The 25,650-nt window shown below is 39.8% G+C and overlaps 1 protein-coding gene across 5 annotated transcripts in view; it reads left to right on the top strand.

The window, feature by feature from the left end:
- TENM3 (teneurin transmembrane protein 3) overlaps window positions 1-25,650 on the top strand; it is a 550,183-nt gene that overhangs the window by 273,028 nt on the left and 251,505 nt on the right. For 3 of the 5 annotated variants that reach the window (XM_066573501.1, XM_066573500.1, XM_066573503.1), the window contains exon 5: window positions 12,485-12,583. The exons of the other annotated variants lie outside the window; for them this stretch is intronic. In XM_066573501.1, the coding sequence (XP_066429598.1) occupies window positions 12,485-12,583 (99 nt within the window). The remainder of the gene's footprint in view (window positions 1-12,484; window positions 12,584-25,650) is intronic. 5 annotated transcript variants of the gene reach the window in all.

Below are 25,650 nucleotides of genomic sequence, written 5' to 3'. Positions count from 1 at the left end.
GAATATCGACAAGTCATTAACTGCTTAGGGAAGAAGAAGGAAACATAAGCAGATAGACATCACAGAGCCGCATAGGAAATCATTAGCTGTTCAAATACTTTCCGTTTGCTAATAACATGTGAAGCTGCGGCAGATAAGACAACTTTTAAAGAGAAGGTTTAATAATTATTCAAAATGATTTCTATGTACGTTTCCAAATAAACATCATACACAAACAATAACCTTTCTCATTAGGACATTTACACCACAGCACCATTTTTCAAAGGCCATTGAAATAAAAGGTTTCCTGCATTAACCAAGCGTGGATCAGACATCAGCCTGTTCTACACAGTTGTATGACCTTTTGAGATATCTGTAGCTTCCCTCCTCATCAGCACACATTTTCTATGTATTTATGATCATCTTTAGAAGGCTTTAGTTCTCTCGCAGTGCTGTACATCACATAAAGAATGCACAATCATTAGAAACATATGAAGCAAGCATCCAATCAAGAAAAATGGAAACAACAGGCACAGAAATTCATCCCTGAGGTGTAAATGTATTTGTCAGGTGATTATATACACTGTATTTGTGCAGCTGACAAATGGTTTAATATTACAGTGTGAAAGAGCTAAAGCCATTGCTGTCATATCTAGGCGATACATTATGGAAGACCTGCACAACTAGACTGCAATGGAGCATTCAATCTAGGAAGCCACATGGGTTATGCCTGTTCTTTGGTGTTACTTTTGTATTATTATTTGATCCTGATGGTGTCTTTTGTTCCTCTTGTCCAAGCTGATTGATGGTTTTGCATGAGTTGGTTGCAGAAGTTATAGTTTTATTATTACTAGGTTTAGACTCTTCCTATCATAAGGCATTTTTGTGGTGCCAAACAAGCCCTAGAGAAGAGGAACCTACTTTTTCCTATTCAGAGCGGCATTTCTAATTTTGGTGCCATACATATAGAACAACTGTTATGGGAAACTAAAGAGTAACATAGATGTAACATTTATAGTAGTGAAGAGCAAACTTTTGAAAATTTGGTTTGGCCAGTTTGCCAAATTTGAGCAAAAAAATCAGTTTGGTGCGAATTAGTTCAAACCCAACTTGAATTTCAGCAATATGCCTAAAACTGGTGTAAAACACCATCTAAGAGACATAAAAGCCCTATACAACACTTTTAGGTCTACAAGTAGTGTATCTAAATACTTTTTAGCTGTTTCTAAGGCATAGTTAATGAAGAAAAAAGGAAAAAGAAGATGAAGGAAAGATTTTTTTTTTTTCTTTGTTACTCTTTTTGCTTCTTCCTTTTTCCTTTTTTCCATTCTTCTTATTTAATAGGTTCAGCAGAGGCAAAACACGTTAGGTTTTCGCAAAACTTGACCCCTAACTGGATTCCACTGTTTGTTTCTCTCAACGCTAATTTATAGTTAATGAATGATCTGAACAATTTTGCAGTTCATAGAAAATATTTCTATAGTACTATAAACTATTGGTACTAAATTACTAAAGTCTGTGTCATCAGTCGGAACACATATTGTTCATGCATCAAAATGTTTCTCTATGAAAAATACATGATTGGCACTGCAAATACACAATATTTAACATGATATAATTTTCAATCATTTGTAGTACATATGGTGAGGAATTTGATTTCAGGTGTGCCCCTATCCTGGCAAGCATTCTAATTTAATGCCAATGCTCATCATATTGTGACCAAATCTTTACAGTACATCTATGGCTACCTTCACCCTTAGCTGTAGGTAAGATCTATTCCTTGGATTTTCAGCCTCTTCTGTCCACTAAGGAGACCACATGATACTAAGGATTCTTTCCAACTAGCGTATTATGGGAGGATTTTTGCGCCTGCATTACGGACGTATGTGTTGGGCCAACTGCAGGTCTACTGACCCGAACACACAGTCTGTAATACACAAATATGAAAGCGGCCTTAGAATCAATTTTAATATCCATCTAAACTAAAACATTCTTATTCCAATGTCAGCTAGCACTAAATATATGCAGAACAATACATCCAAAGCCTACAAGCCCTCTGAAGACGACCTTTTCATTTTTATAGACTGTGATGTTTATACAAAAAAATATTCCAGACAACTTCTACATTTTTTTGTATCTTTAACTAGATGCTAAGCTTAGGCTACATATGGTCTCTTCCCTGTTTTATTCACTTTGGAAGTATAACAATATGTTGGAGGTTATTTGAGGTAAACCATTAAATACAGGAAACATCAATCACATTTTGATATTATATACACATATTATATTATATTCTCAGTTGCTCAACATTTGGCTGGCAAGTAAATTGGAAATTGGAATCTACTTAAGGTTATCTTTACATTGAATTTGAATGGAGCAATTGAAGGCTTCCTTTACTTCTCTCAAGGCCCCCAGTATAATACAAGATATGGGTTCAATCACAAGTTCATCAAACTTGCAATACAATATCAGCGTGTGCCCATTTTTGTTTGAGATATCCTAGTAGATGGTAATTTCTAAAAATTTGAGGAAACATTTCGGACATAATTCTGCAGTAGAATGGGCTATTAAAGGGGTTTTCCAGGACATAGGAAAAATGAAAAAGTGTTAAAATGAAGAGAAATGGAAGATTCAGCTATCCTTGTCCGGCACTGCAGCATTGGTGCCTGCCGCACAGTTCCCGGAATAAGTGACAAGCAGTCACGTGCCCCTCATTCTTCACTTAACCACTCAGCCACTTACAGGCTTCAGTGATATATCTTCCATGGCTGTTGCAGCCTGTAAGTGGCTGAGTGGTCAGGTGCACAATGAATGGCATGTGAACGCCCGCCGCTTCTTTGGGGTACCTTGTGGCATTCCTCCGGGATTGCAATGCTGGATGGGGAGCCACCAGGAAAAATAAGTATTCAATTTCTCTTAATTTTAACCCTTAATAATTTTCTTAATGTCCTGGAAAACTCCCTTAAACTCTCATAATGGTGATACGATACTAGGTAATGATCCTATAGTAAACTAATATGTTTGATTGCCATTATCCCTTCAATATAGGACAGGCACTAGTTCTTTTCTAGACATTGATGAGCTGTGGTAAGGATGTGATAACTGGTCAGCTGACCCCCAGAAGAATGGTATTAATGCTAAAGGTGCCCATACACCTTCTATATCTGTTCAACTAACAGCTATTTCCTGTAACTCTCCCAAGCACATGAATGTTTAATTTGGCTGAGTATTCATTAGTTTTTACATGGGGACAGTTGAGAAAGCCGCAGGCAGGCAACTGTGGCAGAGGTATATCTCCAAGAGGAACAAAAGTATCAGGTGTTGTAATGACTGTCTACTGTATGTGGGACAGATCTGGACATGTCGCAACTTATTGACCAATGAGGGATGAAATTAGTTCACTGGAAAGCCCACCATATGAGGAATAGGGTACCTAGTTAAGCAATGACCAAGTACTCTATACGTTACATCTGTTTAGCGGCACGCATAAAAAAACCTCTAGAAGTTATATACAAACCACCGTAAACAGGTTTTCTAAAAACTAGATGTAACAATAAATGTTTTAAGGCATTTTATGTGAGTTTATGAACCTCCCAAGATAGAAGGCGTTCAGAAAGAGGCATTCATGTGAAGGTGAAGAGACCTTTATATGACACAAATCATTTTCATATATTTTCAAAAATATATCAGTCATTTGGTATCTAAATAATGACACTTAATTTGCATAAATAGAAAACCCTTTTGTGTTGTAACAGACTGTGCTTCCATCAATTACTACCCTTTGATTTAATCTTTGGTTTTATTTTTAATCCAATTTAGTTCACTGCTCCTTTTCCTTGAGCTGTCATTTTTACAAAATATAGATAACAGAATCTGTGAATATTATAGACATCTAGGTAACAATTCCTGGCTGCTTAGGCATATATGGGTGATAGCTGACAGCTTTGATAATATCTAATGATGTGCAGAGATGTGTCATGAATATTTGAGTCATTTACCAACTTGTCTATTGTGACTGTGTTTTAGTATTTTTATTGTTTTCTATTACTTTTTCCATCCATCTTCTGAGAGCTGTTGACATATTGATGCATGCTTTGAAACTGGGCATTTTTACTTTGACAGATACATATGATATTAATAACATCCATTTGATAATAGGATATCATTTGCAAACTTTTAAACTTCATTATATTCAAGAGTAGCTTAAAAGTCAGATTTCAAGTATATACGGGGCTATTATTTAGACATGTCTAATAAGAGATGTGCACTGAATGGCCACTTTATTCGAGAAACGGACCCTTTCACAATTAGAGCTTCCTTGTATGAAAATTAGCTGCGTAATCCCGGGTTGCATCAAAAAATCAAATAAACACGTTTTTTATGGATCAATTTTTAGTGTGAATCCACATTAGAATAGCAAAATTGAGCTATCTGAGCACTTATAATGAGACATAGTCATCGGAAGTAGAGTAGCTAGGGCCAGTTTTTCACTCCCAACCTTGCGAGGAATTTCCGTTTAACAGTATGCTGAGAATGGTGTGATCGAGGAAAAATATCCAGTGAGTAGGGATTCTGTAGACTTAAAGCAACTCATCAATGAAAGAGGTCAGAGGGAGATGTCAAGAATTGTTCTGGTGAACAGATGGTGCAGAATCAAGCAAATTGTAGCCAAACACAATGCTGATGCTGCATTTAGCGTTCCCTGGTACCGATGGGCTATAACAGCAGGCAACAAGAGTGCCATTGCTTTGCTGAATATGAGAAACAGAAAGGTAAGGCTTCATTTTGTAAAGGAGCGCAAAAACTGGATCATTCCCTGTCAGGTGTTGACACAAGTCAGGCTGTTGAAGTAATGGTGTGGGGAATGTTTTTTTTTGGCACACCTTAGGTCCTCTAAAGGCCATTTTACACACAACGATTATCGCTCAAAATTCGCTCAAAAGCCATCCTTTGAGCAATAATCGTTGTATGTAAATGTGCGCCCCTCGTGCACTTACAATGCACTTTTGTCCATCGCTGACTTCAGATCCGCATGAAATCGTCGTCCGTCAGAACGATTAGATAAGACGGACCGCACACTGTGTTCTCCTCGGGTAGTGCTGATAACATTCCTTAACAGCTGTTAGCAGCTGCTGTCCCGCTGGAGTACAATAGTGATGTATTTAGAGAACAGACCACCCACTGTTCTCTAAATACATGCAATGAAGTACTAGAGGGCTGATTAGCTCATTGGTACCTATGCAAAATGATCGCTCAGAACTGTCAGTTTCTGACAAATTTTAAGCAATTATCCGTAAATGCACCTTAATACCTGTAGATAGATGCCATAATAAATTGCTGCTGTTCTGAAAGCCAAAGAAGGTCAAATTCCAGATGGGTTTCTCTAATAATGTGATTTCTCAATGTATGTGCCCCTTAATTCACCTTAAAATGGGTTTACATTTTAAGCAGTTTAAAGCATATAATTTAAGACAATCATAGTATATTTTACCATCAATCAGCCTATGCTTGCACTCGCTGCAGAACTTAGGTCATGGTCCTCCCTTTCCTACTGATGAAGACCCCCAAGTGAGATCTAATCCATACTACTAATTTTGCTATGATAATTTATTTGAAAGTTTCATTCACAGATTGGAATATTCTTACCTCATCTACCAAGCTTATAATTTCATATAGCACACTATATCCCATGGGAAAATGGATCAGCCTCAAGACAACTGGCTGTCATATATTTTACTGTCAGACATGGCAGAAACTAGCCATTGTGTTAAATTTATACAATACTTGCAGTAGTTGCAACCTGACTTAATTAAGTAATAATTCCAGTAGAGCGAGGCCTTGTATGTCATTAATAAGTTACTATAGGCAAAGATTTTAATTAGTTTTAATGATTCTTTTTCTGAATTTTGTATTATTTATTTATTGAATCTTCATTGTGCCATGTATCAGCAGAGCATATACAAGGCTGTGCCAGGCAGGTTCTAAGTTAGTAGAATGTGTATTCACTTGGTGGCTCTTAGTTGTTCAGCATTGTAATTTCTCTTTAATGTCAGCAGCTGTTCACTGAATCACATTCAGACTTTGAAGAAATGTTTTGGGCCAATGAGAGATTAGATAATTCATAATGATATGTTTTTTACACTTAGTAAATGTAGCTGCTGCCTGTCCTTGATATCCAAAGAAATATGTACGCTTTTAATGAATGTAAGTGATAATACATTTCTTAGGTATCTGTGCTTATCCGCCTAGATGAACGCTTTAAATAGTTCTACTGTTTAAATGAACTCAAATTGAATTATGGTAAAGGACCACTAAACGCCAAAATTGATTTTTTCCTAAATGAACCATGAAGGTAAAATACATTGGAGTACAAAAAGAAATGTATATACAGAAAACTACTACAAGATAGTTCGTCTAAAAAAATGGTCTAAATATGATATACATTCATGAAGTAGTGTACATTAAGTGCCCCTAAAACAGCTGTATGGGCTTGCTCTAGGCAAAATCTGACCTTCCACAGAGTAGGATGAAGAGTCAATATGAGCCTAAATTACTTTAACTGCTGTAAAAACGCGTGAACAGGCACTAATGTATGTGCGCCGCTTAGACAGCACAGGCCCGGCGCTTATACCCCGAGTCCACATTGCCGTCAGGCAGGGGGAGACAGTTTAGCTCTGCTAAGCTGTCTCCCCTTCATCAGCACTCTGCAAGAGGAGGAGGTGGGATGGGGCGGGAGCTAGTGTGCTAAGCTCCCGCCCCCTCTCTGCCCCTTGTCGGCAGCCAGCAATGGGAGGGGCAGGACGGGGCGGGAGCTTAGCAACCAACTCCACCCCTGTCCCGGCTCCTCTCATTGCAAACAGCCAGCAAGGGGCAGAGAGAAGGGGGAGTTTAGCAGTCACGCTGCTAAACTCTGTCCCACCTCTCTTCTCCGGCAGCTATCATTGGCTCCCATAGGAGTCTATGGTAGCAGCCGTATTCTGGCTGGGAAAGATAGTTCTGGAACTATCTTTCCTGCCCAACGTAAAAGCAACTGGTGCTATATTGGCCGGGCGGGCGCTTTTACGCTGCGGTAATACACCTGTATGATGTGATGCATTGGAATCCAATGCATCAGATGGTAGCGTATATCAGCAGGCTGTGAAAACGGTGGCCGATATACACTCATGTGAATAAAGCCTAAGAGGTTTTTTTTTGCCTTCTTCTGGATCAACATTGCACAATAATAGGTTAATCTGGATGGACACTGTGGCAAAATGCACCACCAATCACAATGCATCTGCAGCAAAGTCCAAATGCTCTCTTTATTGAAAAGTGTGAAATCTGCGGTAAAATTGGCATGCTACAAATGTAAAAAATCTGCAGCACAGGTCATTTTATTAGTGAAAAAAAAAGTTGTGCAGCATGTAGACAAGACTTGTTCAGATCTTACCGACATGAATGTTTCTGTTGACCGATGCTGATTTTCTATTTGAAAATCCAAATGGAAGATGCACTGCGTTTCCACTATATGTGCATCTTCTCTCAGGTCTATATATGAAGCTTTGACTCAAGTAAACAGCTAATATACTGCACTACATACATGTATCATATAAGTCTATCTAATGCTGATTATATCGTTTTTCTCATATAGTATATACAGTACCTGTATTGTCTTACACCGTGTTAGGAGTTTACTTTAGGAAGGTTTTTCATGCATAAAATATCAGACATCTATAGTTAAATGCGGCTGACTCATTATCACAAGTCGCCCTTATGTTTGATGCATCGGCCCAGAATCCTGTTAATTCATGTGTCACAAAAAGGTTTGGATAATGCTGTGTAAAGCATTGGTAAAATAGGACATTTACACTTAAACATTAATGAAACGCATTGCATGAGATGTGGGAATTCATACTGTAATTTATGCTTTATTTGCTTTTGAACTATTTAATAAAATATTAACTGTATGGTTACCAAAGTTTACACTTAATGATTTATAAGGGACTGGGGACGAGGCATCATTTGATTTTCCTCACTTAAAATACAAGCAGCAAAATGTGCGCTCGATTTGGTAAGATCTTAATGTCAACAAATTTCTACTTTCTCTGCACCCGGCACTTTTATCTCTAAAAGTTTGCCGCATTCTATTTGATGGCAAATCTTAAAATTCTTCTTTGACTCTTAGCATAGAAGCCCGTCTAAATTAAAATTTAAGGACCATTGTTTAACTATCTGAAATAATATTGTGAAATCGGTCATTTACCTTCTCCATAGGACTGTTGTTTTACTGGGAGGGGGGGGGGGGTGTTCTTTTCTCTTCTGCTTCCTCCACTATATAAGTAAACTGTTTTAATATGCAGCTTTTGGTATTTTCATTAACATTCAGTACTCATTAGAATTAAAAGCAAATTAAACAGTGTGTATTGTATATGTCATGGTATTTGGTATAATGCTGTTTGGAATTAGCTGGGAAACACAAGCTTCATAGGGATTTATAATTAAAAATATGTTTTATTTTAACATGCGAGCATTGAAGATTCCCTTGCCTGAGACACTTGTCCACTTTTTTGTGTTAGAGTATGGTGCCAATGGGAGCATTCTGCAGCCATAACTGGAGTGCATGCTCCCTTAAAGTTGGAATCGCAAACATTGTCAATTCCCTAACCTCTATTTAAAGATGCAGGCATTATAAGCACTCCAGATAGCAATCATACAACTGTATCTACTGTACTTCATAGTGACAAGAACCTTCCTGTACAGATTATGGGAGAAATTTATTAAGACTGGCATTTCAAATAATAATGACACTGGTGCATATTTTACCTAATAAATGAAGAGGTGCACAGCCCTTCATGTATTCCAACTGATCAGCTTAGAAGCTCGGCAAGGGTTATAAATGACTTGAAGTGCGAACAAATGCCAAATGCATTAACCCCCTGTACAAGTTCCTTGAAATATAACTGTTATTAAATTCACTTGCTAAAGGTTAAAAATCCAGATTGCAGGCTGCCTGAGACTAATAAGCACTTATTAGGTAGGTCACTCATATAAGGGTACAGATTTCCCTATTTCACCGGGTCATGAGGGGAAGACTCAAACTCCCTCCTCAGTATAGGAAGGAAGACTCAAACTCCCTCCTCAGTATAGGAAACTGTTTGCAATATATGATCACAATCATGGGCAAAGGATCATATGTAAGAAAAGGGGGACAAGTCAACAGGTGATACACCCAAATGCTTAAATGTCTACGAGATGTGGTCCCACTACTGGGATTCATACCTCTAACCAGAATGGGGGGTCCACTAACTACATTTTAGCTTACCTTTATAGCCACAGGCACCCAGGATTAACCCTTTCCAATCCAATTTTGGATTCAGGGTTTCCTAAAAGGCTTTCTCTTTTTGCTGTTATACAATGGTGCCATCTGCTGGCTAAAGCCAGTGTGTGTGCACCAGAGAGGCTCCAACAGCGGAGTGGCTGGCAATAGATGATAAGAATACCCTGTCGGACGTCTTCTGACATTGGTGCTGTACAAGCTTCAATCAGAATGTAGAAAGTCATCAGACAGTGGATTGGAAACGGTTAAGAAAAAGAGCCAAACTGGATGTTCTACATTGTTTCCGTAACGCCTACAGAATTGAATGGTAGTTACGGAAATAGCGTAGCACATCAAGAGTTACAGAAACAGTATATCTCACTATGCTATGCGGTTTCCATAACTGTGATTTCGTTTTATGGCAGATACGGAAGCTGCGTAGAACAGCCAGTTCAGCTGTTTCCATAATCCCAGCCACTGATGGCTGCAGCATATGGACTGGTATTCAGTTTTCAGCCATGCTTGGCCGAGTTGGGAATACCCCATTAAGTAATAAAATTCTAAGCTTGGTAAACTTAGTAAAGTATTGAATCTTTATGTCGTAAACTCTAAGCACTCTTCAGCAGTGACTGCAGGAAGCTTCAATTTTGTAAATAACTCTACGACTCTATGGGTGAGTAGGAGATTTTTAGCTCTGAATCAGAAATTGAAATGAATTTGAAATGTGTCCAAGTAGATTTTTGGACCTAAAAGAAAAATGGTATAAAAAAGTGAGACTTAGCTTTGAAATTGGCAATGGAAGTATTCTAAGAGAATATTCCAAAGTGTCCCTGTAGTCAATTCAGTTTGGAATGCTAAATCGGTTTTATGCTGTAGATGTAGTCAATGTCTGACATAAATATTTTATTTTATAGCAGAATATTAATTTCACAGGTTACCCTACTTGACCTACATACAGTATATATAGTATATTTTATCTACGTTGGTCCCTAGCCATTGATTAAATGATTAATATGACTGATTATACATTGTTGGTAGCAGGATTTTCTAGATATAGAATATCATTTATACTGCATGTTTGTTTTGTATGTGGCATAAAGAAGCCTCCTACTGTTTGAAACAGGTCCTTAAGTTAAGTTTCTTGGTATTCCAAGTATACAGACTTCTACAAGAGTAGGAGCCATTTAAATATTGTATGAAAGGTAAGCATACAAGTTTTAAAGGCCTGCTTAGAAAATCCCCCAAACAAGCAATGTTCTTTGAAAAACATTACAGAAAGGTTCTAGTATGCAATGCACAAGTTTTTGTTTTAATGTTAAACCCATACTCATGTCTTATTCTTATGAAGTATTTCATAAAAGAGGACTCTGCGCCAAAGATATGGGCAAAATATGAAAAACATCAGGTTTTATTGAACATGCACTCATCATTTCTCTTTGATCTTTTTTACCCATCGAATTTTGTATGATTGTCAAAATTATGGATCTGCATTAGTACACATGTACCGGTGCTCTTCCTGCACTTTGCTTTCTCTCTTCTCAGGATATTTTGCTTAAGAAAAAACCTTTGAAGTGTAAAGTTTAATTAAGAAAGAAATCTGCAAACTTTGCATCTAGTCAATATTTTTGACAGGTTGATCGGACATGACTATAATTTTTTTCGGCACTCTGATAATATGTTTAGATACAGTGTATGTATAATGTCTGCACATACTTGTGAATGGATATACTGTGTTGTGTGTGTGTATATATAATATATATCTTTCTTTGGTCTTTAGTTAGTCTAAGTGCTCCGAGTTACTTCATCTTTTGCAATTAATTGTCACTGAGCTAGATAGCTATTAATTCACAATGAAACAATTGCCTACCTGGTAGATTATAGCAAAGTGATACTATACAACAGTGAGTTGCACTCACTTATATATTTTTGAACTTGTCTAGAGTAAAATAAGTTGAGAAGATGCAGTGAAACGCATGGACTAGCACATCAGACTCTTCCTGGCCAAAAATAAACATTTTTTTGGCTATGTTCTAGGTCAGCCTCCCTAGGGCAATAGTTCATGAAAACTATAATTCTTTCATTATATAAAATGCGAAGTGCAGCATTGCCATAACGTGGCAACTTGGTTGTGGAGCAGCCTTCATCAATTTAGTCAAGTGCCTTGATATCCCTTTACTTGGGGCCTCCTTAAGGGGAGGTGCTGCACAAATGAGGATGGGATGTATTGGTGTTGACATTTCCCAAACTCCATAGTCCAAATAACTCAAGATAGTTTTGTCTGGGGAGTCTTCATAGCCTCCAAGGGTCCATTCTATAAATCAAAATTAAAGTAGTTGGGAACCAACAGTTGGACCTTCCGTGATCAAATATTTCTCCCCGATCCTGTGAATGGGTGATAAGTGTTTTTAGTGGAATAACCCCTTAAATAAATGCTGTACACCACATAGGTGCCTCAGAGGCGATTTTTAATAAGATGTAGTTTATTTCACCTTTGAGGAGTATGGATTTATCCAAAATGACCAACATAGAAGTATCATCTCTTTCCGTCATAAGAACATGGACATTTCACAAAGAAATATCCCCCAAACTGTTAAGTTGTGCTTTACAGTCAACTTAGTTATTATAGACTTTCCTTAACACATGCTCCAAATAATTTCCAGATTGTAATGAGATATTTTAAAATGCTTGCTTGGCAGTAACAGCATCAGTTACTCAATGTGGAGAGCGGAAACCTAAAAGATTAATAATTTTCCCTACTAAGTGACTATTTAATAGAATGTGTTTTAAAGCCATAAGAACCGACTCCGACGCTCCTAGTGTTTGACTTAATAATTATATCAATTATGAAAGGATTGTTGTTGGCAAATAATGTTTCCGTAAAGCTGGATTAAAACTAAATGGAACTTGCAGGTAATTAGGAAGGGCAATGGTATTTGTATTTTAGATGTGCTTTATTTACCAACCCTCCATGAACACTTTAATTTGTAACTTTAGTGTTTAGAGGGGGGAAAAAAATGTTCTTCTTCTTTTTCGATACTTAATTTTTTGTGATTTGTCTCCAGCTAGCCATAGCAATCTCATTAATTATGCTTCTTCATATAACCACAGCCAATGAGGAACGTATAATGTCCTGATTTATAATAACTATTATTTTTATTTGTTTTTTTCCCACTTAAACATATTTTAATATTGACAATGTTTTTCTTATAGAAAAATAGCAAATCACCCAGTTCTTGAAAATGGGCATGACAACCTAATAGAGATGGCTGTGTTTCCACCACCATGCCATGATGGCGACTATGGGGATGGGTATGTGTCTCTATATGTTCCTTTGCTGCTACATTTATGCATAATTGTAAATGCCAGCAATCAGAGCTGGATTTATAATTTCTACTAAGCCAATATATTGTCTCGCTGACACGCTAACCCATTGTCTCTACATGGTTCCAAATTGATCCATGCTCATATTTTAACAATTCTACCTTTTTTTTTTATAAAAATGCTTTCAAAGTTTCAACTTTTTTTAATTGTCTCATTAGAAAAACTTTAAAGCATAAATCAAGAATTATTTAATTAAAAACATTTATACAAAATGTTTAAACGTTTGCTACTGCAGCCCCTAATTTTTGTTGTTTTCTCAGAGTATTACTCTGTTGTTACTCCCAGAGTGTTATATAGAGATTTTATGGCTGTTAGTGTTGTATGCCAGTTTTAGGGGTTTTGGTGAACTTCCGGTTTGCTTCAACTTACACGACTTCGGAATGAGCTGACCTATTTCCAAAAGTTTGACAAAACAGCTGAACCGAACGTTTTCAAAAGTTCACTCGTCACTGCGCCTGAATGTAGCATATTTTTTATGATAAAGTGTAAAAGCCAATACCACAACCCTAAATCAAATAGTAAAGGAATTATACCACAATTGTAAGTTATTCCCTATCTAGATGATAGGGTATAACTTGATGATCAGTGGGGGATCACTGCTGTGATCCCTGCTGATTTTGAAACCGGGACTCCCTGTCACTGGAAGGGTCGATTCTTCCCCTGCAGTGACGTCACAGCGAATAGAGTGCTGGCCGAGCATGTGCGATCAGTGTTCTATTCATTTTAATGGGGCTGTTGGAAATAGCTAGGTAGCACCCGCTCGGGTATCTTCGCAGTCCCACTGAAAGGGAATAGAAGGCTAGTGCACTTGCATGACCAGTGCTCCATTCAGTTTCATCCTCACTGTAGGGATGCTATGACCCCAAAGCAGGGGCGTAACTAAAGGCTCAGGGGCCCTGATGCAAAAGGTGAGCTGGGGCCCCCTCTCTATCTGTATCTGTACCCGTACCCATACCTAAACCATGCTGCACAGAGGCATAACTTGAAACTTCTGGGCCCCAATGCAAAACCTGTAACAGGGCCTCCAACTATAATGCTTTATTCATAGTACTGGGCTCCCTATTTGGAGAAGAGAGGCCTTGTGGGCCCCCTAAGGCTCCTGGGCCCGGGTGCAACCACATCCCCTGCACCCTCTATAATTACGCCCCTGCCCCAAAGTGAGGAGGACAGGGGTACATGGCAGTCCTGTTCTCAAGATCAGTGGGATCTCAGCATTGGGACTCCCACCGACCAGTCCCTTTAATTAAAATGCATAATGTGAGGGTTATACCATTGTCTAGTATACTTTCTAAAGGAATTCCACACGGTTGCCAAGATCACAGTCTGCATTTGTTTCCATCCGGACGATGTAAATCTGTCTTACATACGTGATCACGTGGCTCATTCCAAAATAGAGTTCTACGTCAATAATAAAGGTTCCTATGATCAATAATTGCATCAGAGATCTCAAAAATGTATAAAATTGCTTTTATAAAGTAACTTCTAAATTTCGATCAGTTCATGACAAGCTTTACATGAACCAATCACCATTCAAGGTAGGGATTATCAAATTGCTTACTGAATTTCAGATGTAATATTTATATATCATCATTCATATGTTTTCACTCCTGTTTGTCTGAAACTGGCATTATTTTTTAAAATATGAAGCGTCTCCACAACAGAAGTAAATAACGTATAGACGCTTACCGGCGATTCAGAAAGCATCATGAAACATTACAGCAAATCTACGGTAAAGCAGCATAAAAACGCAATAAATGAAATATAAACGCTTGTGAAAAAGCTCCTGACAGGACATCTTTACGGGCGAGAAAATGTGTTTATTAAAGTAGATTATCGCAGATTGAACCTTATAGTGGGAAAGTAATAAGAATCTGGGACTGAGCGAATTCCAGAGCTGCAAGAAATGTAATCAAGACGCCTGTGTGTTGTTCTGTAAAACACCCCTACTTCCCGCTACAACTGTTGACTTCTGATTGGCGGTCTATTATTTTTCGTATACGGGAATCTTATTAACTATGGAAATATGCAGATTGGAGTTTATTATAGTTGTTTTCCGCACAGAGCTGCCGTCTCAAAATAGCTTTCGCTAGTTTTGCATTTGTTGAAATGACTGTCAGGTGATATTAATTCAGGTAACATAGCAATGAAATTTATCTTGTTTGTAAGCTTTTCATTTTGAAAATTACGCTGCCAGGGATCACCTCCCGGTGTGAAAGTTGTCCAAAGATAATAGCGCATCAGTTTGAGAACATAATAGATTTGAGAATACAAACCCACGAACAGCGTGACAATGCTGTTTATTTGCCTCCAGAACATACTGTGTCACAGCCTGAAGCATTACATATTTGTTCTGTTTTTGTTCTGTGTCACTTGTACCTTATTTACATGTGAATTCTGTATGTTAGAGGACTTGTTAACCGTGATGTGGCTTTTATGCCTCTGTAATCTTTCAGAAAAGAAAACTTTTACCTTGCATTTTTCTGAAACAGGAAGTTAAAAAAGCACATATGATATAGTTTATAGCATTACAATACAAATGTGCATAACTTGATATCCTAGAATAGATCAAAACATTTCCAGGTTATAGACCCAAGGGTTCAGTTCCTAGTACAGTTTCTCCAACATGCCACAAGGTCATAGATGACACTTCATGTTACTACATTGAATGTTTACTGGATTAGGACTAGCTGGTGCATGACTTCTTCTGATCAGTAACACTGTACCACATGATGAGCGCATCACAATCAGCTCTCATATTGTGTTCTAGACTCTCTTATACATAGCAGAAAACAATATTTGTCAATCATGGGAAAATTGTGATGACTTGAGTGACTTTAACTGCTGGCAGATTGTTGGTGGCTGCAAGTAGGGAGCCAGTATTTCTGACAAAGTCGCACTTGTTGGCTGCTCTCGAACAATGGTATCAAGAGTGGACCAACATTAGTTGAACTATGGACAGAAAACTGATAGAAGATCACACAGTGGCAGGCCATGTTTGGTTGATCCTAGAGGTGAGTTCTTGGTGTCACATTTGGTAACTTAGCAATGACTTACCATTGGGCCAACTGACCCAGAAGTAAAACACCAGGGACATTAGACAGATTTTAACAATGACCCTGTGTCACACCTTGTGTCGACTGGCATTCAATAGCTAAAGACCAACAAGTGTGCTACTGATGACCCCATGTCCTAGCCAACATCAACTTGCATGGGTGTTGGAAACATGCCAATAGACTTTGGACACATGGCAGAAGGTTGTCTGGAGTGACAAGTCCCATTACCTACTGAACCATATCGATGACAAGGTCTGCTCCACATCTAGCGCAAGCAGCATGAAGCTGTATCCCACGGATGCACCGTTGGGGTTCAACAGGTCAAAGGTGGCAGTGCCATGGTCTGGGGAGTGTTTTGTTGGCATGTCCTAGGACTGTTGGCCATCATACCACAATCTATGAATGGTAAACGCTACAGGGATCTGTTAGCTGACCATCTGCACCCATATCTTCAGGAAGTCTTACCCAACCACAGTGCCATCTTTCAACAGGACAATGCTTCATGTCATTGAGCTCGGATCACTAGAGAGTGGTTGTAGGAACACAACAATGAGTTATCCATGCTGACTGTAACCCCGTTGAACATTTTTGGGATATACTGGAAAGGGCTGTGAGATACTGTATGCTCTCACTTATCCACAAAATGTTCACCAATTGACAGACTTTGTGGAATCTGTTCCTTGATGTCTGAAAGCTATGATTGCCCAAACAGGTGGACCAACCCATTTTTGATTAAGTGTTCCAAATACAGTGATCGTTCAATGTAAATACTGACCTTAGAATCATAGAATGGTAGAGTTTGGAAGGAACCTCCAGGCTCATCGGGTACAACCCCCTGCTCAGTGCAGGATTCACTAAATCATCCCAGACAGATGTCTGTCTAGCCTTTGTTTGAACACTTGCATTGAAGGAGAACTCACCACCTCCCATGGTAACCTGTTCCACACTGTTCGATCACCCTCACTGGCAGAAAGTTTTTTCTAATGTCTAATTTTTGTCTCCTCCCTTTCAGTTTCATCCCATTGCTTCTAATCTTTCCTTGTGCAAATGAGAATAGGGCTGATCCCTCTGCACTGTGACAGCCCTTCAGATATTTGTAGACAGCTAATAAGTCTCCTCTCAGCCTTCTTTTTTGAAAGCTAATTCGCAGATCCTTTAACCATTCTTCATAGGACATGATATGCAAGACGTTCACCATCTTGGTAACTCTTCTGTGAACTTGCTCCAGTTTGTCTATGTCTTTTTTTTAAAGTGAGGTGCCCAGAACTGGACACAGTACTCCAGAGGAGGTCTGACTAAGGAGGAGTAGAGGGGGATAATGACCTCATGTGATCTAGACTCTATGCTTCTCTTAATACATCACAGAATTGTGTTTGCCTTTTTGGCTGCTGCATCACATTGTTGACACATGTTCAGTCTGTGATCTATTAGTATACCCAAGTCTTTTTCACATGTGCTGCTGCGTAGCTCAGTTTCCCCCATTCTGTATGTGCTTTCTTCATTCTTCATATGCTACCTTTACTGTACCTTATACCTGTACCTTTCTTACTTTATGTTAACCTTCCAATACATATTAAATTACATTGTCCTCATGAATATGGTTAAGGAATATGAGTTAGTATCACATAATGAAAAATAATAAGTCCTTTATACTATGAAAGTAAACCATTTAAGATGTAACTTGGGCAAAAACTGAAATTTTATATGTAGACTATGCCCATGTACTGCAACAGTTCCCTAAGGCTGGGTTCACATGGGGCGGATTCCCGACGGAAATCCCGCAGTTTGGCCTTAGCGAAAAACGAGATTTCCGCAGGGAGAACCGCTGCTTCAAGACCCGCGGTGGTTTTAAAGCGGCCCGCCCGCTCGCTCTTCCGCTGCGGTCGGCGCTCCCATAGAGGAGAGCGCGGCCGCAGCGGAAAAAAAAAATGAACATGCTGCAGTCGGCAAACCCGCACCGCAGCAGTGGCTTCTGCTGGCTTAGCCACAGCGGATTTTCCATCCCGTGTGGACGAGATTTCTGAGAACTCTCGTCCACATGGCTGGCTAATCCCGGTATTAGCGGCCTCATGCGGATTTGCCGCTGCGAAATTCCGCACAGAATTTCTGCAGCAAATCTGCCCCGTGTGAACCCAGCCTAAATGTTACTCTTAATGCTATCATTCCAGAGATCTTTAACTGTCCTCCACTAGGCCATAGTTAAAGCCTGGCATGGCCCACTTGATAAACACTATAGGTTATACTACTGTAATAGTTGAGATTTGTAATATTTCCTATGCAGTCTTTAAAATGAGTTATGCCAATGCTGCTAGTTTGTCACATTGCCATTGCCAGCACAGGCTTCAGCTGCGGCCTAGTATAGCACTGAGCATGCAGGCCATAACCACTGGATACTGATGGAGAACTAAGCAGGGGTGGGAGATAAGTCTTCAGCTTTGTAAAATAAGTAATAGCATTACATTATAAAATTTCATGTTATGCACTTTGAATCGCTGGAATACCAATTTAAGTTGCGTTTTCATTCTTTGATGCATGTAAAAGAGTATTAGTTGAGGAAAGTAGTCTAAATAAAGGAAATCCTTAAAGAGAACCTGTCATGTCCTCTTATCTGCGTAGTTACAGCTGCATTTCTGTTGACTCTATCACAGTTTTCTTCTGTCCTCCCGACCCATTCTTCCATTAAATACAGAGCTCAGCTCTACTATATAGTCAGCTGGGTGGTCACTACAACTCAATTTCAGTGCATGATTTCAGGTTTTATGGATACCAAGAAATAGAGACCACCCACCTGACTTAATACTAACCCTGGGTTCTGTATGTAATGGGAGCCGGAACTGGAGAATGGTTTGGTGTAGAGACAAAAGCAAAACTGCAAAAGTGTCAGTGGGGACCACAGCTGCAAAGCTATGCAGCCGGCCCCACTGATCAGAGGATGTCAAAGGCAATCTTTAAGTTACTTTTAACTATATCTATTCCTCGATTACTCTGGCTCAATCAATGGTTCTTGCTCATTTTATCTTCCCTTTATGTTAATTAAAACTCTAATATTTTGGTCTAGTTCTATTTAAAAAAATGTGTCCAATTTATTTCAGTATACGTCATGCATGTCCCATTAGTCCTAGCCTCAATATTTTCCATTTCTAGTTATTACTTGTTTTTTTTTTACATTGTGTAGATTATGCATACTTTACTAGATGTACATTAGTGCATGACATGTCAAGCCCGAAAGAAATGTTTGTTTTCTATGACTCATTCTTCCATAGTATTATTTATGTTATACTGATCCTATTAACAATAGTAACCCTGTCAGCAAAGCTTGTAGAGATAACATGTTTTGACGAGTTGTTAATCCAGTTGATTGATTGGCGATACTAGTGAAAACCGCAGAGTATTGTAATGTTATGAAATGAAATCATGGTAAGGGCCATGAATATAAAGTGAATTTCTATAAAGGACAAGTTTATGCAATGTTAGTGCAAGTTGCTATGAGATCTTGTCACAACTTCACATACGGGATGAATACTGTATGTCAGATACACACTGGAACACCAATCGGGGTGCCCTGGCACCCTAGGGCATCACAAGAACCCACCAGAGGTGCTATGATGCTCCCAGCTAGGGAGTCATATTTAGCCACATTAGGAATTAATTAGCTGCTGTTCATTAGCACTACTGGAAGTAGAACAAAAGAAGGCACCACGGTAGAGCTCTGCCAATGATGCACAGTCACTCTGCCTCACCCACCTCCTCACCCACTGCCACACCAGAGAGGAGCGCTCCACTCAGGAAGTTACATGTGCATGTTGGATGTTCACAGACTTACACCAAAGTATGTCTAAGAGTAAACGCAAACCACTCTCTGGGGAGGGAGAGAGGTTTGAGCAAACCTGCATATTTCGGCAGAAGGAAGAGGCTTGGCTAAGCATACATGCATGAGATAGAGGCTTAGCCACATGTATATGGCTGGGGAGGGGGAAGAGAGAGGTTTGAGCATTATTGAAGTGCTGGATATGATTCAGCTGTGACAGGGAGGGATGGTGAATCCCTAGATGTAATTTATACTGTGACCCAGGGGTGTTTTAGGCTGTTTTTTGTAATGATTTTTTGGAAGATGTGCTTCAAGGTAAAAAAAAGAAAAAAATCCTCAGGGTGGCCCAGGGCTAAAAAGGTTGGGAAACACTGACTTAGAACAAAAGTACTATATTTATACAAGTTTCTAAATGTTTGTTTTTTTTTGTTTCTTTTTTAAACTGGAGACTATATTGATCTAAAATGTAGAGTTATGCTGCAATTGAACATTACACATGAGCAAGAATCAAAAGTAATATTCATTTACATATGTTAATACTTAGTTGGGCCTCCTTTGGCCTAATGACATCAGATACTCTTCATGGCATATTTCCTACTAACGTCCGATACACTTCAGCTGGTATTTCTCTCCATTCATCCTGCAAATTTCTGACCAGTTCTCTAAAAGAAAATTAAATCTGTTCATATTTCCTGACATTATGTTCCAGTTCATCCCAAAGGTGTTCTGTAGGGTTGAGATCAGGGCAGTGTAACTGTCGAATGTCTATATCCTCCTGTAAAACAGTGTTGGATTTATGACTAGTCGTGTTATCTTGTTGGAAGTATTGCTGACCATTCCCAGGATATTGTCACATTGTCAGGAACCCATTGTCTAGAATGTCAAGGTATACTGCCATGTTCATTGTTCTTGCCACTAGAATCAATGGACTGAGACCATGGCACATAAAACATCCTCAGACCATAACAGAACCTTCCCCCTACTTAACTGCTGGTACAATACTCTTAAGCAAAAGTTGTTTCTCAGGTATCCTCCACACTTAGATACATCCATCTGATTTAAAGGGGGACTAATGTGATTTGTTGTCCATAGGACGTTGTGCCATCGCTCAACTGTCTAAAGGAAATACTTCTTGCAACATTGTAGACAGGCCAGTGCATCTTCTTTAAGTGAAATTTGCAGGATGAATGGAGGGAAATAGCAGCTGAAGTGTACCAGACATTAGTAGAAAGTATTCCATGGAAAGTATCCGATGTCATTACAACCAAAGGACCCCAACTATGTATTAACGTGTAAATAAATACTGCTTTTGATTCTTGCTCTGTTGTCCCATTACTTTTGATAGGATAGTCTATGGCCGCCTGCAGACGAGCGGGTCGGATCCGGCAGCGAGAATGCTCGCCGTGGGACCCGACCCGAGAGCCTGCAGGGACGAGCGTGTACTCACCCGCGCCTGGCAGCCCCGGCTCTTTCATGTGCTGGCTGCGGCGCAGCCGGCGCATGCGCAGACCGGAGCCGGCGGCCGGGTGAGTGCGTGCCCCGCACAAAAATAGGACATGCCGCGGTTTGTTTGCCGCGCGAGATTTCGCGCGGCCAAACCGCGGCCGTCTGCATAGGAGTGCGTATTGTAATGCACTCCTATGCAAACTTTCAGTGGCGGAAATCCCGCGGGAAATACCGCGGCGGGATTTCCGCCCGTGTGCAGGCGGCCTATGACTGTATTCCTCCATCAGAAGCTTTTGTATAAACTTTGCTTAAATGATTCTGCTTCTATGTACATAAATACATAAAACCACATTTTTAATCCTTTTATACGAAGGGACTTGTATTTGTATTGAACTTCGCTGTGCACCCTTGCTGTAATGTATAGGGATATGCTTTTAGAAGAATATTTCTTTTCCATTGTGAATGGCCTTGGTCATTTTCACCGACAGGCATCTTTTTTGACTTTATTCGGCATGATAAATTCCTGTTATACGGATCGCTTTATTAAGAGGAAAAATATTTATCCAACCTTCCTGGGTATTGAAAAGCATATGTGCAGATGGCTAGGTAGTGATTTAGTTATGTTCTTGTTCAAACATGTTTCTTTGATTGTGATTGTACTGGCCCTATTTCTTTCTCTTCCCTGAACTCATACTATCCTTTCAATCTGTTCATTGTGGAAGGGACCTGCATCGCAGTGAATGAGATAATGAGAATCCGTGCAGACGTGCGCGCTAGGTAAAGTCAAGAGATGGAGCACTCTCTTTGCCGCTTGCTATTTAAAGAAGCCCTTGTATGTATCTTGCAAGGTCCTTAGGAAAGAAAGCTGTTACCTGTCAATTGCCCTAATATTAAATAAACAGTTGACAAGCGGAAAGAACAATGAGTACCGTCTTCTTAGGGAAAGAATTACAAGCCTCTGAAGGGTGGATTCTGTTCAGAGCTCGGATGTTCTGTATCAGTGTAACATTTTATGAGCAGAAGCAGAACTGCTGAAATATCTCATCTTCCTCCCCTTCTACTCAGTAATAAGCATTTATATGTTTTCCGCTGTGCTGAGGATGTAGTGGTTACACCCTTGTCATTAAATTGTTCCTCCTTCCCAAGCCTTTACAAGGGCCTAGATACAGGAAGACTCAGTCTATTAGAACATGGTTTAGTGTAAAGCGGAAGACAGCCTTTATGGTTAGCAAATAAATGGGTTTTATAGTATAACCTTAAGCACTGGATTAAAAGGCACACTCTTATATGGTAGAAGCCCGTATTTAACTATTATCCTACCCAAGAACACTGTGATGTCTGGTAACATTACAAAAAAAAGACATGAAACTGTTACAGGAGAGGAAAATGACTATGACATTTTGATATATGAAGCATGAAGGAGGATTCAGTGATTCTTCCCCATACCATTATTATTAGCTGGAGACATATCCACCAGTACAAGATGCTATAAGTGAGTCTTGCAAAGATAACTTTGTAGGCTAAAACAGCATCTTTGTACTAAAGAGGCAATGACCTTACAGGGGTTGTATCGGGATAGAAAAACATGGCTGCTAACTCAGCGCCACTATTGTGTGGTGGTGCAGCTCAACTCCAGTCAACTCAATAGGACTAAGAAGTAGTAACAGACATTGCTTCAGGACAACAGTGACACTGTTTCAGCAATATAGCAATCTGAATTCTCTGGATAGCTAGAATGTGATCTCCTGTAGGCAACTAAAATGGAAGACGGCTGTAGTCCGATACAAAATTTAAATTCCCTCAGTCCCACTGCAACATCTGTAACAGGGCCCCTTCTAGAGATGTGTCATATAGACGTCTCTAGACGTATCCTTAGACATATGACAAGGTTGAGAGATGTTCACCAAACATACCATCTATGGAATATCCATCACCCATAGGCTCCCATGTTAGACAATCATGTTTATTTACTGGGTGGTGCAATGTTGTATTGAATTGGTATCATGACACATTGTATAACTTGCCACAGTTCAAGAAAGGTTAAGGGCTCAGTCACATGGGAGCATCCAGGCGCCGATGCACCCGTCTTCTTGCACGAAGAAGACGGCCACACTGCAGGTGCAGACGACTCTCCGCAGCGATGGACGAAAGAACACATGACCGGCAATGGAGCCAGTCATGTGTTCTTTCTGCCGGCGGTGCGGAGAGTCGCCCGCACCTGCAGTGCGGCCGTCTTATCCTGCAGGAAGATGGGCGCCCGTGTGACTGAGCCCTAAGGGTGGACGCATCTGTACTAGGTTATTTATACTACTGGTGTCTTTCATTATGGCAGAGGGACAATTAGCCCCCTTAGGAACCAGGGTTTGGGTGCGACTGCCACCTTTGCACTCCTACCAAAATAGTGAGTCGTGAAGGGTATCATCTCTCCTTAAGGAGAGCACCTAGAAGATGTGTAAGGAGACATAAGGCCATGCATGCTGCTCTGGGAAATATATGCAAATAAGTAAGATGGAACAATACCTCTGTAGCACCACCATCCAATAGTAGACATAGCAAATGATATCAGCCCAGCAGTTCGAGTAGACGTCTGTTCCTTCATGGCCAAACATAAACTGACAAGCCTCCCTATGAAGGATACAGTGTATTGATAGTGTAAGATAAGAAAGGTGCCATATCTGCTTCTTCCATTGGCCAGTGCTGCTCACATCATCAACAGAGTTGTTAACTGTCCAAAAATTCCTGGACAGTCCATAAAAATAGGGCACTTTTTTCCAAAGTCTGTGAAAAAAAATAGATGCGCCCGTGGTGTTTTTGAGGTTGGTGGTATTGAGCAGGTTATTATGACTGTAATTATCATCATATTACAGCTCACAGTAAATGCTGGCATTGAGTTCATATTAATATCTGACCTATAGACATACGTTACTTATAATCTTTATCAGTCAGTACGGTTTGTCATTGTGTCTGTGAAAAATGTTGGCTGTCCATGATTTTGGTGAAGTTGTCCAGAACAAGGTAAATTCTGGCTGGCCGCCCCCGGTGAGCCGTGCTGGACATTTAGAGAGCAGAACGCCATGTGCACATTGAGTGATACAATGTGGTTGTTCGGCCAAAATTTGTCATTTCTTTTCTTACAAATAATTACTATATCTATGATTTTTCCATCGGAATCACAGAGAGCAAATGGGTGAAGTCTAGTAACCTGTCATCTCTTTATACTAAGGGATGTTGCCGACAACATTCATTGGCAATGACAAGAAAATGAAACGTTTTGCATGCCTTTTCCAGCACAACATACTATGTGAGCGGTTGCTGTGAGTAACACCTTTGTTTCTATAGGACAGTTTTCGACACGTTCCCTTTCTTTTTCTGAACCTTGGAGATATAAATATTTCCAGCTTGTCATAATAAAGGATTAAGCAGAAAATAGAAGATGACCTTATTATTTACAGTTAGACCTGAGCGAGATCTGCTGTCACTCGCCTGTCGCTCCAATCCATGCACATTAAGAAAGTTGGACAACTGAATGTTGAAACATTTGTGAGCGCGGCTGCACACTAAGGTATCACAGGTAGCTGGTAAAGTAAATGAGGCCCCTCCACGAGTGACAGAATTGGATACAGACAGGCATGGCTGTCATTTCATCTAGAATCAGTTCCTGTCGGAGTTTCAGGCTGTGCATCTCCATTACTCTCATTACCATTCTTCTATTTTTTATGCAGGGTGTAATATACATAGCATGATCTGTCTACATATACTGTACATTATCTATCCATGCAGCGTGTGTGCCCACGTGCCCATTGGCAATAGATATGAAAACCTGATAAATAAATTGTGAGGTGCCTGCTGTGCTGGCTTTTTGAGTCGTCCTCAGCTTCTTCTATGTGATTAATTAGCTACAAGATCATAAAATGCTTGGGAATTAGCCGCGCCGGTGTCTGTAGGCTACGATAGTAGCCCCTCACTTCAAAGGCATTCTCAGCTTTTGTGGCCAACGATCTCTCATAAATAGGAGCTTGCATGGTGGTGCCGGTGCATTGATATGTGGAATCATTCATTTCAGTGCTCTATGCTAGGTGAGAATTTAATCTCTTTCCACTTGTATTGCTGACATGAATACACATGCTGGAGATGGGGACACAGTCTGTGACCAACGCTTACCAAAATTTCAGCATTTTTCAATTAAAATATTTCCCACATGAACCAGGCATAAAGATATAATACAGATACAGGTACAGGCACAAGACCTGCATTCATATATTATAACAATACGTAGCAATATCTCATGACACTTATTGCTTACAGTAGATTTAAACTGCCTGCACACGGCAGAGTCGGATTCCACATGCAGGAGCCCGCAGCGGAATCCGACCCTGACCACTGCTGGCGACTCTGCCTGCCTGTGTTCTTTCTTTTTTGCACTGTGAATAGTGGCAGCGAGCCGCCGTAGGAAGTGCGCAGTACAGATTTTTTTAAAAATGTTTATTCTTCTTGCTTTGTTGCTAGGCAATAACGCAATATTAATTGCAAACAGGTCATGGGTTGGACGGCTTCCATTGACTTCAATGGAAGCCATCTGTGCTGAATTCACGCTAAAATAGTGCATTCTGTGATTTTTTTCATCCGCTGCTTTCCACATGTGTGCAGGAAAAAGCATTTTTCTATAGCATGCTATGCATGGTAATTGC

This window comes from Eleutherodactylus coqui, chromosome 7, assembly GCF_035609145.1.
Source record: "Eleutherodactylus coqui strain aEleCoq1 chromosome 7, aEleCoq1.hap1, whole genome shotgun sequence".
In the NCBI taxonomy this organism is placed as follows: Eukaryota; Metazoa; Chordata; class Amphibia; order Anura; family Eleutherodactylidae; genus Eleutherodactylus; species Eleutherodactylus coqui.
The sequence above is the reverse complement of the archived record's forward strand: the minus strand, read 5'-3'. Positions and strand labels throughout refer to the sequence as shown.